We start from the raw sequence: 13947 nt of genomic DNA on the forward strand, positions 1-13947 counted from the left end.
CAATCAGCAGACCACAAATCGGATGCAAACAGAATCTTTATCTTCATGTCCCCATGCTGTATCTCCGGTGCCATTAGATAATCTGACCGGTGGTCCAAGTTTTGGAACAGTTACTCCAAATCGGGTCTTTGTGGGAGGAATTGATTTTAAGGTATTTTTTTCCCCTATTTTTACTATTAAATGGTAATTTATAATCTATAAAAATCAATAGGAAAAAATATGAGACATAATATACCTGTGTCTGTTTTGGGTGGTAAGTGTGCTTCACTAACATTCAAATCAACAGGAGAGAATAAAGCTTTAAGCCTTGATTTAAGTAACTGTAGTACAAAGTTGACTCTTTGTACATAAGCTCATGTCATACTGATTCTTCAGAATTTTCTTTCCAAACAAGATGGCTTTTGTCATCAGCAGAGCTGATGGTAGAAAACTGTGTAAAAGGGTTTTTTTAAGTATGTGTAACAGTGTAATTTAATAAACTAAACGCTGTGTTATAGGTTGCAAAGAGAACAAATGTCAGTAGCATTAGTTCCTCTAGCACTTTTCTTCCAGTTCATACAAAGAAGGGGCAACAGTATGCACTGTATTCCTCAGTATTACCATAGTAATTTTCTTAAAAGCAACTGTTTGTTTTAAAATAAATGCTAAGGCTTCCCTGAGTGATTTGCAGTACTGATCTTAGAATGCTTGTGCCTTTGCCCTAAAAACCTCAAATAGCAGTGCATTTTGAGCCATTTATACGTTATTCAGTTGCTGTCAACATTTGTGAGGAGATGTGAGCCAGACCCTTGTACCAGCTACTCTCATTTCTTTTTTTCTTACCACTTTTTAGATAATGAGTGAAGTAATTGACTTTTGCAAAACATTCTTGGTCTGCTTAGCTGTGTCTTTGTTCCCACCAAGAGTGTCTTCTCTGCCCTTAATCCTCCTAGGCTGAGGACCTTTTGAGCACTGACTTAGATGAAGAATGATAATTCACTCAAACTAATTTGCATAATTAATACAAGAAATTCCAGGACCTTTTGGCTCATTTGGCAGAGATACCTCAAATAGAGGCGTTCATAATTTAAGGTCTTCAGTATATTTGGGCTTTAGCAAAGAAGCGCAGTAGCTTTCTGCATTAATAGTAAGCAAATTACTACAGCTGTAAAAACACCTGTTTCACTCTGTTATTTCTTCACTGTAGTTTCAAAGGTTAAAACTCTTTTCTGCATAACATATCAATATTTCTCTTAATTGTCATATTTATTGTTCATTTGGAGGAATCTGTTGACTTCTTGGTTCAGTTGCTGATGTATCGGAATCTATTACAAATCTTAATTTCGACAGTAGAGGATTTCGAGTGTTTTTGTAAGCATAAAGAAGATGGATTTTGTTGGGAGAGGACATAGAAGGGATGAAACCTCTGTAGACATTTTAGCTACTCTTCCATTTATTGTGATTCTTGATAGCAAGTAAAGTCTTATATTTCTGTACCAGTCATAAGATGTATATGTCAGTCTTGAGTTGTTTTCTGTTGGAAATCTTATGGCAAAAAGCGTTGTGGTCTGTTGGTTTTTTACCTCAAAGGTCTTGTTCAAGTCAGATGGTGGGGTGGTGGTGGGTGTAAAGAAGCTATTTATTATTTTTGTGAAAAAGGGAGACACTTAACAAAAAACTACTTGCTTTCCTGCAAGCTTTTGTATAATTTCGCCAGGCATTTCCATTTGGTCTGTCACCATAGAAGCGATTCCTGCTTGTAAGAGGAAGTGTCTGGCCTCTTAAATTCAGAGAGAAAATTCAGTAAGAGAAGTTACAGCTGGCTACATGTTCATCTTGGTCACTCTTCAGTGGTGTATGCCCTTGTATCTTTGACATAGGTGAAAGCTTAATGTTAGCCTTTCTTAAAATATGGCAAGTGCTGTTGTCTGTCATAAGCAGGAAAAAGCAAGTCCTCAACAGGTTTCTGGCAAGCTTCTACATACCAGGTTTGTCCAGAGACTTGCAAATTTCACTGTGAATCTTAGAACAGTGTTTCTTTCTTACTCCCCTTTTCTATCTGCAGAGCAGCGTATTAACCTTTGGCTTTCCAAGTTTATAGTCTTGTGTAGCCATCACTCATGTCCTTGAGGCACTGAATGACACTTTCAGCACTAATCAATTTTAAGGGCTCTTTGGTTGTTTCTTGGCGTATTTTAGCCTCCCACTATTTTGTCATAGGTTCTTTTTCTCAGCTTTGTGAAGCAGCTGAGCTACATGTAACATAGGGAGCTCAAATGAAACAATCTCCCAGAAATGGGAAATTTTGTCTATAGGCCTTTCATTTCTAAGTAGGTAAGTTTTGGTGTTCATTGGAGAAAAAAATTAAGGGGAAGGAAAATCTCCACTATGAGTCTTTTGTACTATGTACATGCTTTTTGTTACTCAAGAATGTGTGAACCCTTCAGCATATGATATAAAATTGTTTTATATAGGCAATCAGTTCTTTGGCTGAATGTATTTTCCTATGTACATAGGCTTTCACACTTATGTTTAGGTACAAAATGTGATTATCTATTCAAGAGAGTGGTTCTGGTCTCCAGAATTCTTTTAACCTGGGTTAATGGTGGGTAGTTTCTCAAGAATAGGTGCAGGCAGCTTCCAAGAAGACACAATTACTGAGCTTTAACAAAACATTGAAGTGTTTCCTGTCTGTTCAGTGCACTTACATCTGTTGTTACTCCTCATGCTTCCAGAGTGAGTATTTTGTAATGTTTTAATGCCTGAATGCTTGGATTAGTGAGGGAGATAAAGCAGTCTTCTACCATCATTGCTCTGTGCTGGACATAGAGGTTGTAGCAAGCAAGCTGCATTATTTCTTTCTGTGAAATGTGTCTTGAGGATAGAATTATTCAAAAAGAGCATTAACTTGACGTTCTTTCCACTCGTGAAAGTTGTTTAAATTTTGTTTCTTAAGTTCTTTTTGCTTCTCAAACTTGGATGAGGGAGGTAAGCCTTTGATATGTAGGAGAGGATTTACTACATTGTATACATAGAGTTAAAAACAGTAAAAGTCATTCAGTTAGAGGTAAATTAGTACTTCTGATACACTTCCTTAAAATAATGAGAAGTATAGATGAATGTGGAAATTGCTTGAAGCATACAGAGATCTGTACATACTTCTTCCAGCATTAGGTATAGTATTAACCAAGGACCATGTAGAACAACATTTTTAAAATGTGAAATGTGGTGTGTAGGGCACCATGTTTGATTATATATGCTTATATTGTAAAAGGAAATGGTTCATAGAAGGTGGACAAGCATTTACATAGCTTAGGTGCACCTTTACATCAGGAAAATGTCTTATTCCATGCATGTTCAAAGGGAACAGTTTTCCTTCAAGCAGCCTTAGATATTCACCATTAAAAGGACTTTTTCTTATTTAATTTATAATGGGGAGTTCCTATGGTGTGCCTATATAATACTCTGCAAAATATGTATTAAATGTACTGTAGAAAGAGGGGTCGTGGTGCATTAGATGGATTTGACCATTAAGTCACTGGTTTAGTGGTGACTTTTCATATGTGACCTATCCATATCATTTATGGAAGCCTACATACTCTGCTGTTTTACAGTTTGAAAACATTGCAGTAATGTTTTGTATTTCAAATAGCACTCTAGTACATAATTTACAGAAACTAAAATTCAGCTCTAGTAAACCTGCTTCAATGGTCTTGGCTGTAAAAGGACAGTTTTAAAATACAGTAAAAGAGAGGTTTTAATATTTTAGTGGCTTTCCAGCGTTATTGCTGAATGTGAAAATGCAGTGATTATACCGTAGGTGTGAGGCTCATACATGCTTATTCTTCTCTACCTGTCCAGGGTTATAATTAGTTTGTAGCAAACTTTATCCAAAGTATATCCATTTAAAGTCTTACAGTAAATGTTCATCAATAACTATGCAAACCAACTTTTCTTTTTTTTCCCCCCCCTTTTCTTGATTTACTGTACTAGACTAATGAAAATGAGCTGAGGAAGTTTTTTGCTCAGTATGGCAGTGTGAAAGAAGTGAAGATAGTAAATGACAGAGCTGGAATATCAAAGGGGTTGGTATAGTAGAATAAGGATGTTGTGGGAATTGAAAATGTGACAGAAAGCTGACTTATAGCAAATTTGATTATGATTTTCATAGCTTGGAATATTATTGTGTCATTGATGTTCCCAGTTTTTCCATGTATGCAAAAATATGTTCTTGCCCTTCAACATATACATGTAAATGTCTTTGTAATTCACGTAACTGTAAAACTCAATAGTCATGTTGTTTTAAGATGAAGCTGTGTGCAAGTAGGACAAAATCGATAGTCCTTTCTGATTTTTTTATAACAATAATAATTTCAGTAGATAATCTTTAAAAAGTAGTTTAGTTACCAAACATACGTATATATTTTTACTACTGAAAAAGCCAGTGTGGAAAGGAGCCTAAGAATGGAGGAAGAGGTGTGGTACACACCTAAGTGTGCTGGAGTGAATGACAGTAATTGAGGTCTTGGTGAAGATTTTTGGAACAAGAACATAGGGGACAAATCTGACAATGAATCATGACTGCAGGAAAAGGTGCTATGACTGGAAGTCAGCAATAAGAGAAATGCCAAAGAGTAAATCTGGAGAAAGAGTAAGACCAGGTAGTAAAGTTATTGCTAGAACCCAACAGATGGTGAAGGAAATAAGGTGGGGAACTGTACTGCCACAGAGTGGTGGGAGGGGTGGGGTGAAGCAAGAGAATTTGTGACTGGAAAGTTCACTTTGGTCAGAAGCTCTCTTCTGAGCAGCAAGCCTGTGGTGTCTGAATTTCTTAATTTTAATGCTGTCAGCACTTACATCAGCAAATTATGCACTGAGCTGCAGGTCTTACCATAGAGTATACACGTGCATGGCATGTTGGACTTGGTCCTAGTCCCAGATCCATCCCGTCACCAAGCCTCTTACCCTTTTACTAAAGTCCAAGAAGTATCTGGGACTTGCAATACATATGCCGCTATAATACAATAACCTGAGAATATCTGATTATTAAGCAGTTGTGATTCCCAACATATGTCTTACAGTAAATATGTTGGAAAATAATTACTTACAGTGGTGTTGGGATTTCTGTTGAAATCCAAGCACAGCTTTGTTGCCTGTTGGCAGGTGGTTAAAGAAACTTAACCAGGTAACACGTGGAATGAAAAGCCTGTGTAGCTAAGGTCGCAAGCTAAGAAAACAGTTTGTGTTCTTTGAACTTGGAAATGTTTCAAAATTTGTTTAGAGAAGGCAATACAGGAAAAGCCCAGAGATTTAAAAGTATAGCTGCTTGGAGACTTCCTGGACCTCTACTCAAATGCTCACAAAGAATGGTATGTTGTGGTGGAAAATTTGATCTGCTGGCTGGAATTGTATTGGTATCTTCTGAAATCTGACCCTGAGAAATAAGCCATAAACTTAATAAATTATGTATGCAAAACTAAAAGAATTAAAAAAAAAACCTTGTTGAAATTCAGAAAGTTGAAGTTAAGGGGGGGGGGGGGAATCCATTTTGTTTGTTGTTGTACAGACTTCAATTACAAGATCAGATACTTGCACAGGCAGTGCCACATCCAGTGGCCTAAATTTCTCTGGGAATGAATTTGAGGCGTTTTGGTACAGCAGGAGCTCTGGGCAGAGAGGCTGTTTGATTTGTTGTAGCAGTTAGAAGAGGTGTGGCAGAAGGCATACTGTGTCACAAAGTATGAGAATACTTCATCCTTAGTCACCACAGACCTCTTGTTTAATGCTAGGCATGTCAATAATGACGAGAATAATTCACAGATAAACACTGTCTCTGCATTGCTGCTTTTTCTGAGAACTCAATTTAATATAGCCGATAGTGCTTGTGGAAGTGTGGAGCGTTCACAGCTGTCACTGAAGTAGGTGGGAGCTGTGCTGTGAAGTGCAGTACAATAAAAAATAACATGCCAAGTGTCTTATCTTGGGCATGTAACAGGCGAGAGCAAAAGATCAAAATCTCTTTGTTAATAGAAGTGAAGGAACTAAAGAAGTACGCTGAGGAACGAGGACAGTACAGAGAGTTGTGCATAGCTGTGTGGGCTACTCATTCACTGCATAGGAACTAATACATTACCACTTACTTAAATATATTAGTAAGTAGACTATAACAAGATTGTTAAAATTAAGATTACAGTTGTTACTGCACTCTTTATTTCTACTATTGTTTTTTTTCCCCATTAGGTTAGCTTTTAATGTCACTTGTACCATATACCAAGTAATAATGTGCAATGTATGTAAATATGAACTTCAGAACCTTAGTTTCTGTAATTTTTATTTAGGTATGGCTTCATTACTTTTGAAACCCAAGAAGATGCACAGAAGATTTTACAAGAGGTAAGTGATAGTCTCCATTATGAAGTATTTCATTTAAGAGATAATCATATTAGACATGAAGTAGCCCTGATTGTCGTGTCCTCTTATGTGTGCCAGCTTGCATTTGAAGACCTGTTAAGTTTGGTCTCCATAGTTAAGAAGATGGTTTAGAGGGTTCTGTGATTTATACAGAGGTCTTCTGGAACTAGTGAAGAGGGTTTCCTATTCATAGTACAGCTCTTGACTTTTGACATACGGTCTTTAGTTTCTTGGTCTATATGTGGTCAGCAGTATGTACAGAGATACCAAGACACTCTCCTTCACGACTGCTTTCACTTGCTTTACTAGAACATCCATTGCTCTCAAGATTTCACGGGAAGTTGAGACGATGACTGCTGTCGTTTGTTCTGACATGTGATTGCCAAAGCTGATGTAATTCTTTTCAGGAATAATTAAATTTACTTGAAGTCTTAAGCAATGAAGCTCCTTTTATGTCCTGTAATTTTTGCTTCTCCTCTTAGCTACATTACTAGAACCTCCCATGAGACATGGTTAGCTCTTTGTCTTTTTTAAATGTGTGCTCCATCTTCTGGTTGGAATGTATTGGAGAGATCTGTCAGTCAGGACGTATTCATACACATGAAGTTATCTGGGTGCAGGCAAAACCCCTCCAGAAAATAGTGTTCAAGGCTTGCAAATTACCTTCTCCCAAATATAAAGCTGGTTAAAATATTTAAATAATGAAGCTCTTTGGGAAATTGTACTAAAGTTCAAAATAACAAAGTTTTTTGAAAACACTCTTATGTGGAGCCAAAAGAGTATACAGACAGGATCTTCTTGAGTCAGCTACTTATCTTCTAGTTTTTTTTATTGTTTTGTTTCTATAAACTAGAAGAATACCAACAGTACTGAGTAGCATTGTGAAAATGGGTTAGGATTTTTGCTTCTGTTGTAACTGAAAGACTGCTCCATGTGAAGTCTTACTGGTGTCTCATTCACTGGTATTTTTTTGTCTATAGAAGTGCTTTAATTTACATGTCATACAATTCTGGCGCATTTTTCATCTTTGTGTGATAGTGCTCTCATATTCATCTTAAGATCAGTTAGCATCTAGGTCTTTCTCAGACATCTTAAGCTGAGAGTTTCTAGGCTTTAATAATTAATGTACAAAATTAATGATTTTTTTAATGTCTTCTCGTTTATATGATGATATGATCATCCTTTGCAGTGATTTTTTTTATCCTACTTTTCCATCATGAGTAACATCTCCAGAAATCTTTCTCTATGTTGTAGTCTTTGAAAGTATTAAATTGCGTTAGTATTGAGAACAGACCTTGAGGGGTTTCACCAAGATCCTCGTTCTGGGCGTAGGTTATTACTACTAGTGCTATCTCTTCCCATCTTCCTGAAGTAATTTTTTGATTCACCACAGCTTTTCCTTTTAGTTTTCACTTTCTGTAGCATCATGTAGTTTTTCATGCAGTGCTGTATTAAATGCTTTGAAGAAGTACTTGCAGATTGGCTACTTCACATAACTGTGAAAGTTGTGTATAAAAAAAGTCTAGCTTCCAATGGATCACATCAATGAGATACATGACACTGGAAGAATCATTTTCCTATTGTCTGTGGTGCAATGCAGTTGGACTGAAATGTGCATCTTTTCTAGGAGTTGTTCTGTGTTTAATAGGCTATGTGGGTATGTTTGCCATAATTAATACTTGCTTATGAAGCCCCAGTTTCAACAGAATAGTTCAGTCTCTTCCTAACTTTAAATCTGATTGGTGGGACTTCGCATTATGTACAGATGTCCCAATTCTTTTACTAAATCAGGCTCAAATGAAGAAAATGTATTGATTACCTAGCTGTTGTCCTTATGTTGAATGTGATTTAGAACATATATATTTCATTCTATATTCCTCATTAAGAAGTAATCATCTCCTTACTGGAGAAGTTAACGGCCCTGAAAACTGAAGCTTCATGGCATAACGTGGTTATGTTTTAATGCACATTCTCCCTTATGTACCTGTTGAGGGAAACAGGCCTTCAGAACCCTTTTAGGTTTTGCAAAGCAATATTAAAGCGATGCTAACAAATGAAAAGATGTGATCGATTTACTCTATTCCTTTCCATTATATTAAGAAGTAGTGAGTTCACTCTCAATTTAAAAACAAAGGCAAGGCTTTAATTTACCTGATGTACTTGATGCTCACTTTCTGTTGTGAAACAGTTGGAAGAGAATTTAGCTTTACTTATCTGTACCTAGCACTTTCTTATTTAAAAATTCTGCAATAGTTTAGCCTTAGTAGGATATCTGTTTTAGTGCATGTTGGTTTGTTGGCCTGGATGTAAGGAAGTTTCAAGGCAGTCCTGAGGGAATACGGGGATTTTTTTAAATTCAGACCTTATAAACTGACCATGTGCATAGACTTATTTGTTCCTGTCATCTTTTGTAACCTAAAGTTGTGATCATGAAAAAGATAAAATTAATCTTTATACTTGAAATTGTCAGGTTTTGTACACATGTTTTTATAAAAGCAGTAAATACATGAGGTAAAACAAAAAAAAGTGCTGACAATTATAGGTATCAGTTGCTAGTCAAAGGGCTCCATGATTACTTACAAGTAGATAATAATAGTATAATTATTGTAATATTACACATAAATAGGTATAAATAGATATATTACATAATATATTTATTTATTTATACAATAACTAGTAATTTGTGTATGTGAAGTTTAAGGTTAGGATAGAAAAGGAATTAGTATAACATTTGGGTTTTCTTTTGAGATGCACTGCAAATAAAAAGCAGGGGAGGGTGAAACCTGCTAAGTGCCTTACCTACTTCTGATTTTTGGTTTTTGGATGCCTAGATATGTATAGAAAATAACATCTTCTTCCTTTAACTCTAGGCTAAAAAACTTAATTATAAGGATAAGAAACTGAATATTGGTCCAGCAATAAGAAAACAACAGTTACGGAGTCCTCGTATGTATTTTTACTTGCATTTGGGTATTACGTATCATTATGAGTGTAAGCTTTTAACGAAGATGTGCCTGGGCTTGCACCGCATTAATGCCATGTGTGGAATATGCTCAGAATGGTTTGCAGTGGGAGTAAATGCATGCCAGTGGAAATGTCCAGATGAACAGATTGATGATCTTTTGATTCTTGTTTCTTTTATAATATGTTGTTTACTTCCTTTCTTGGAAAAGGTTATCTGTCTAGGAACAAACCAAATGGAAATTTCTTTCAGTTGCCAGGCAGAACCTCAAATCTGAACATTTAGCCTGTCCTCACAGTTGGTTCTACAGAACAAAGCAGGCTCTGCTGGTTGGTTGGGTTGTTAGCTATTCATTCATTTATACTGGCAAAATGCATCAGGACTAAGTCTTGTTTTCTTTGGTAGAAACCATCAGGAATGGGTGGTTGCCATCACCATTCAGTTCTTAAAAGTTCTTTGCTGTGAGAGAATGGAATGGATGCTGCTGTGCCTTTTGTGACAAAGAACTACATAGACTGAACACTTACACAGGAGTAGTGATAAGTTCTCTTTGTCAGATGAATTCTTTATCTTGAGCAAGTATGCTCTTAAGACGGTCTGTTGACGGGGAGACAGAAGACAGGTTTTCTTCTAGAGAAAACTCTGCTGCCAGGGGCTGTTTCATTGCTGTAATACACTACTGAAAATGCAGGGTGTAAATCACCAACTTTTAAGACAAGATCCATCCATAGCAGTAGCATTGCTGACATCTAAATACCAGTTTTCACTTTTGTCAGGCTATATGCCATCATAAAAACAGTCTTTGCCTGCTGAGAAACCAGACTGCCCCTTGTAATGAAATAAATCTGTTGTTTTTAGTGCTTGTATGCTGTTTTAGCTAATTACGAATTTGTGGAGGTTACCAATGAAAATGTCCTATATTGTGAAGTTACCTTTGGACATTTGAAGACTAAATATATATATATTTGCTGGTAACTGCAGTTATCTGTGTTTAGTAATTTATATGCATGTCATCTTCTGCACCCCTTCCCATCTACCTATGGAAACATCCTGTGACTATGTGCTTTCATGATTTTGTGTTTGAGAGGGAATTTAGATTGCACTAGCCGCACTGCTCTGTGTTCTTTCGAGTGTTTTGCTTCTCAGAAGATCAGAAATTATCTTTTCTTTTATGACCTACACATGTGGAAAAAAATTGCTGTCAAGTAAATATGAAAATATGAATTCCAGGTTCTACTATAATTCCCGAAGCTGGTACAATGTACTTAACCACTTCAAGTGGATATCCGTACATTTACCATAATGGAGTGGCTTATTTTCATATGGCTGAAGTTGCTTCGCTTCCTCAACCATGGCCAGTAAGTAATTTATTTTTGCATATGCATGCTTTTCTGTGGACCGGGATGAGTGCAGTGTTTTTAGGTCCTTCCTGATTCCAGTTTCCTCAACTTTACCTGATGTTTGATGTTTAAATGGCTTCCTTTATGTTAGTCTGTTTATTCTGTGAGTGTAAAGTATTACTTAAGTTTATTGTTCTTTTGCAGGGGACTGGTGCTTTGATGTAACCTATTGGAGAGGGTAATTCAGAATCAGTGAGGGCCGCCCCTCGCTGCAGCAGAAGTTTTGTTTTACTAAGGAGTTGATGGTGCTTATGACCCTTGGTTGGCTCCATTTATTATTTCCTCATGAGTGAGGTGTTCTTGGCTGCAGACTTATGCTGAGGATGCAAAGAGAAATAATACTAGATCAACAAAGCAAAAGAGAAATTGGTTAATTTTATAGTCATTCACATACTCTTCCCCTGCTGTGCTTTCCTTCCCCCCCCCACCCCCCACCCCCAAGAATACTGTTCAATTTAGAAGGAAGATGATTCAATAGATTAATTGTTTGTCTTTAGTATCCTTGGGGAACTTGGACATAATTACTTGGGAGGTAAAGGAAAAAGTCAATCACTTCAGGTTTTTTACAGGGGGGAAGGATTGCAAGACTGATGGGGTCTGCATAAAGCACAGGACTTACATAAGGGATGCATCCTTGCTGGTTTCTGTAAAAGCAGCATTCACAGAGGCTGTACACACCATCTCTGTAAATGAGTGGAAAACCCTTCATGTATTGGGGGAAAAACTCAGTAAAAGAAATACAAATAAATAAACCCAAACTTCCCTAAAACAGAGATGAGGACAGTAATAGATTCTTTTATGTTTATTTTGGCCCTGTAGAATCTTTTTCTCAGTATTTAGCCTCTGTTTATACCACTGCTCTTAACTTCATAGATGTTTGTTTTTCTAACGGAGACATGATGTTGTGCCTCATGGTGCCTTCTCAGCTTTAGAGGATAAGCATAAACACCTGATCACATATTTTAGAAAGCCTTTTTGAACTTCATGCTCTATAGTTCTGGAGAACTTAATCAAATCCTACCTGTTAGTCACAAAAAATATTGAACTTTGATTCTTGTGCTCTGACTCAGATCTACTGTGTTTCAAACAAATAGCACTCAGTCTTTCAAATTACAAATAGTGCTGCCTCTTTTGGCTTCAGTTATTTACATATTCTTATCTTTCATTGTTAGAAAAGTACCTACATAAGAAGTTAAGGGAAGAAAATAGAAATTTGATATTATGGAAAATATTAATCAAATTAAAGATAGTAATACTTTTCTGTGTGTTGTGCATGTGTTACAGTGCAGAATGGGTCTCATTTTTTTCATTTTGCCTTACGAATTTTAATATAGTATAGAAGTAATTATAGTAGTTTTGGAGCTGTTCCTTCCTAAATATTTGCAGGAATGAGGGAATTTCATGACATGGTAGTTGCACACACTAGCTAATGAGAATGAGAGTTCCACAGGACTGTGTTGTCGTCTACCATGGCTGTATTTCTGCCCCTCTTCCTTTTTACTGGTGTTTCTAAACTGGGTCCCCACATAACCCAAGGAGGTTTCTAGCTGGTTTAGCTCCCTAAACTGGCTCACTGTCAAATCAGACAAATGCTGGGGCTGGTGTGAAGTAGGGAATGGAAAAGGGAAGATTGGGTTTGGGTTGTGGTGGTGGTAGAAATCAATCATTGACAGCTTAGATTGATTGCCCTGAGTGTTCACAGAAACGTACATATGGTAGCGGATGGCCTTAGCGTGCTTTCTGGAAAGAGCTAAGTAAATATGCCAAAGATTTTTGTTTCGTCTTGAATGTGGGCCCTTAGTAACAGTGGTTTTGAAGACTCTTCTTGTAGGTTAAAACTTGGTAAATGCATTTTCAGATGGGAGGGGAGGTGGTTCCCAACATTACAGCATACCAGAATTGTTCTTAATAGGAATGACCATTTATGAAATTACTGCATTAAGACTTGTGTAACTTTTTTTCTTTTTTAAGTCTCGCTCTGTTTCCAGTCCACCTGTGATGGTAGCTCAACCGGTTTATCAGTCTCCTACATACCATTATCAGGTATCTGTTTGAAAATGGGTTTCAGAACATCAGTATTCCTTTCAGCCATGCTGTTTCATTTGCAGCACTGTCTCGGGTCTGTTTATTCTTAGGAAATAAAAAGGCTGTTCAAAACAGTCACATAAAACAGATATTAATTGCATCAAAGGCTTTCTTTTCAGTAGAATACAATTTATTCTGCCTTTGTAGCTACATGGAAATGTAATAAATAAAATTTTTCTTTGATGTTGCTAGACAACTGGCTTAGTTAGCATCTTTTAACTTTTACCATCTAAGCCAAACTCCTGCTGCAGAGCTGGTTAGATCAGGTTTCTCGGGAACTTGTGCAGTTGAATTTAAAATATCCCCAGTGATGGAGATTCCATGACCTTTCTGGACAGCCTATTCCGATACTTGACTAGTTAAATATAACTAGTTAAAATTTTCAGTGTTCCAACCTGTCTCCATTGACTTTTGTGCTCTGAACACCTCTGGTGAGAATCTAGCTCAGTCATATTTATCCCACCCCACCCCTCAGTTAAGTAGTTGTAGCCAGCAATAATTATCCCCTCCCACCTTGATCCTTCTCAGGGCTGAACAAACCTAATTCTCTCAGCATCTATGTCTGTGCCCCAGTACCCTAACCTTCGTGGTGGGTCCATTACTGGATTTATGCAGTATGCCTGTGGGTTTAATGTATATTGGGAAGTTAACTGCATTTTGTATCTTCATTTTTGCAAATTAGGCATGCCACTTAGATGCTTCAGTATTTTAGAAAGTTTTGAAATGGCCAAGTCAGAGGCTGAGTGGAAGTAGACAAAACTATATTCCTGAATTATTTGGGGGCTTAATTAAAAGCATACTTTTTTAAATGAAAAATTGATTATAGATTTGAGATGGTTTTGTTTCTGGTATGTTGAGAATTCTAGTGTGTGCATGTATATGTTCTTAATCACTTAAGTAATGGCTTTTTATTTGAATTTAGGCACCCACACAGTGTCTTCCAAGTCAGTGGCAGTGGTCTGTTCCACAGGTAAATACAGTTGATAGCTGCAACATTTTAATGTTAATTTACATCTAGTTTAAAGGTATGGAGTGCTTATTTAACAGTGAAATTTCCCACTATTTACAACACTGTTGAAATAAGTCTTAATTGCTGTATTTTAGCAATGC

The 13947-nt window shown here is 36.8% G+C and overlaps 1 protein-coding gene across 3 annotated transcripts in view; it reads left to right on the top strand.

Annotated features, from left to right (window-relative positions):
- Window positions 1-13947, top strand: part of BOLL (boule homolog, RNA binding protein) — a 43841-nt gene that overhangs the window by 16839 nt on the left and 13055 nt on the right. For 2 of the 3 annotated variants that reach the window (XM_080399568.1, XM_080399570.1), the window contains exons 2-8: window positions 11-151; window positions 3973-4064; window positions 6318-6372; window positions 9261-9336; window positions 10583-10710; window positions 12724-12795; window positions 13760-13807. In XM_080399568.1, the coding sequence (XP_080255694.1) occupies window positions 11-151; window positions 3973-4064; window positions 6318-6372; window positions 9261-9336; window positions 10583-10710; window positions 12724-12795; window positions 13760-13807 (612 nt within the window). Of the gene's footprint in view, window positions 1-7; window positions 152-3972; window positions 4065-6317; window positions 6373-9260; window positions 9337-10582; window positions 10711-12723; window positions 12796-13759; window positions 13808-13947 lie in introns of all 3 variants that reach the window. The other variant, XM_080399569.1, reaches the window with a different exon arrangement.

This window comes from Falco punctatus (genome assembly GCF_963210335.1).
Source record: "Falco punctatus genome assembly, chromosome: 8".
Classification (NCBI taxonomy): domain Eukaryota; kingdom Metazoa; phylum Chordata; class Aves; order Falconiformes; family Falconidae; genus Falco; species Falco punctatus.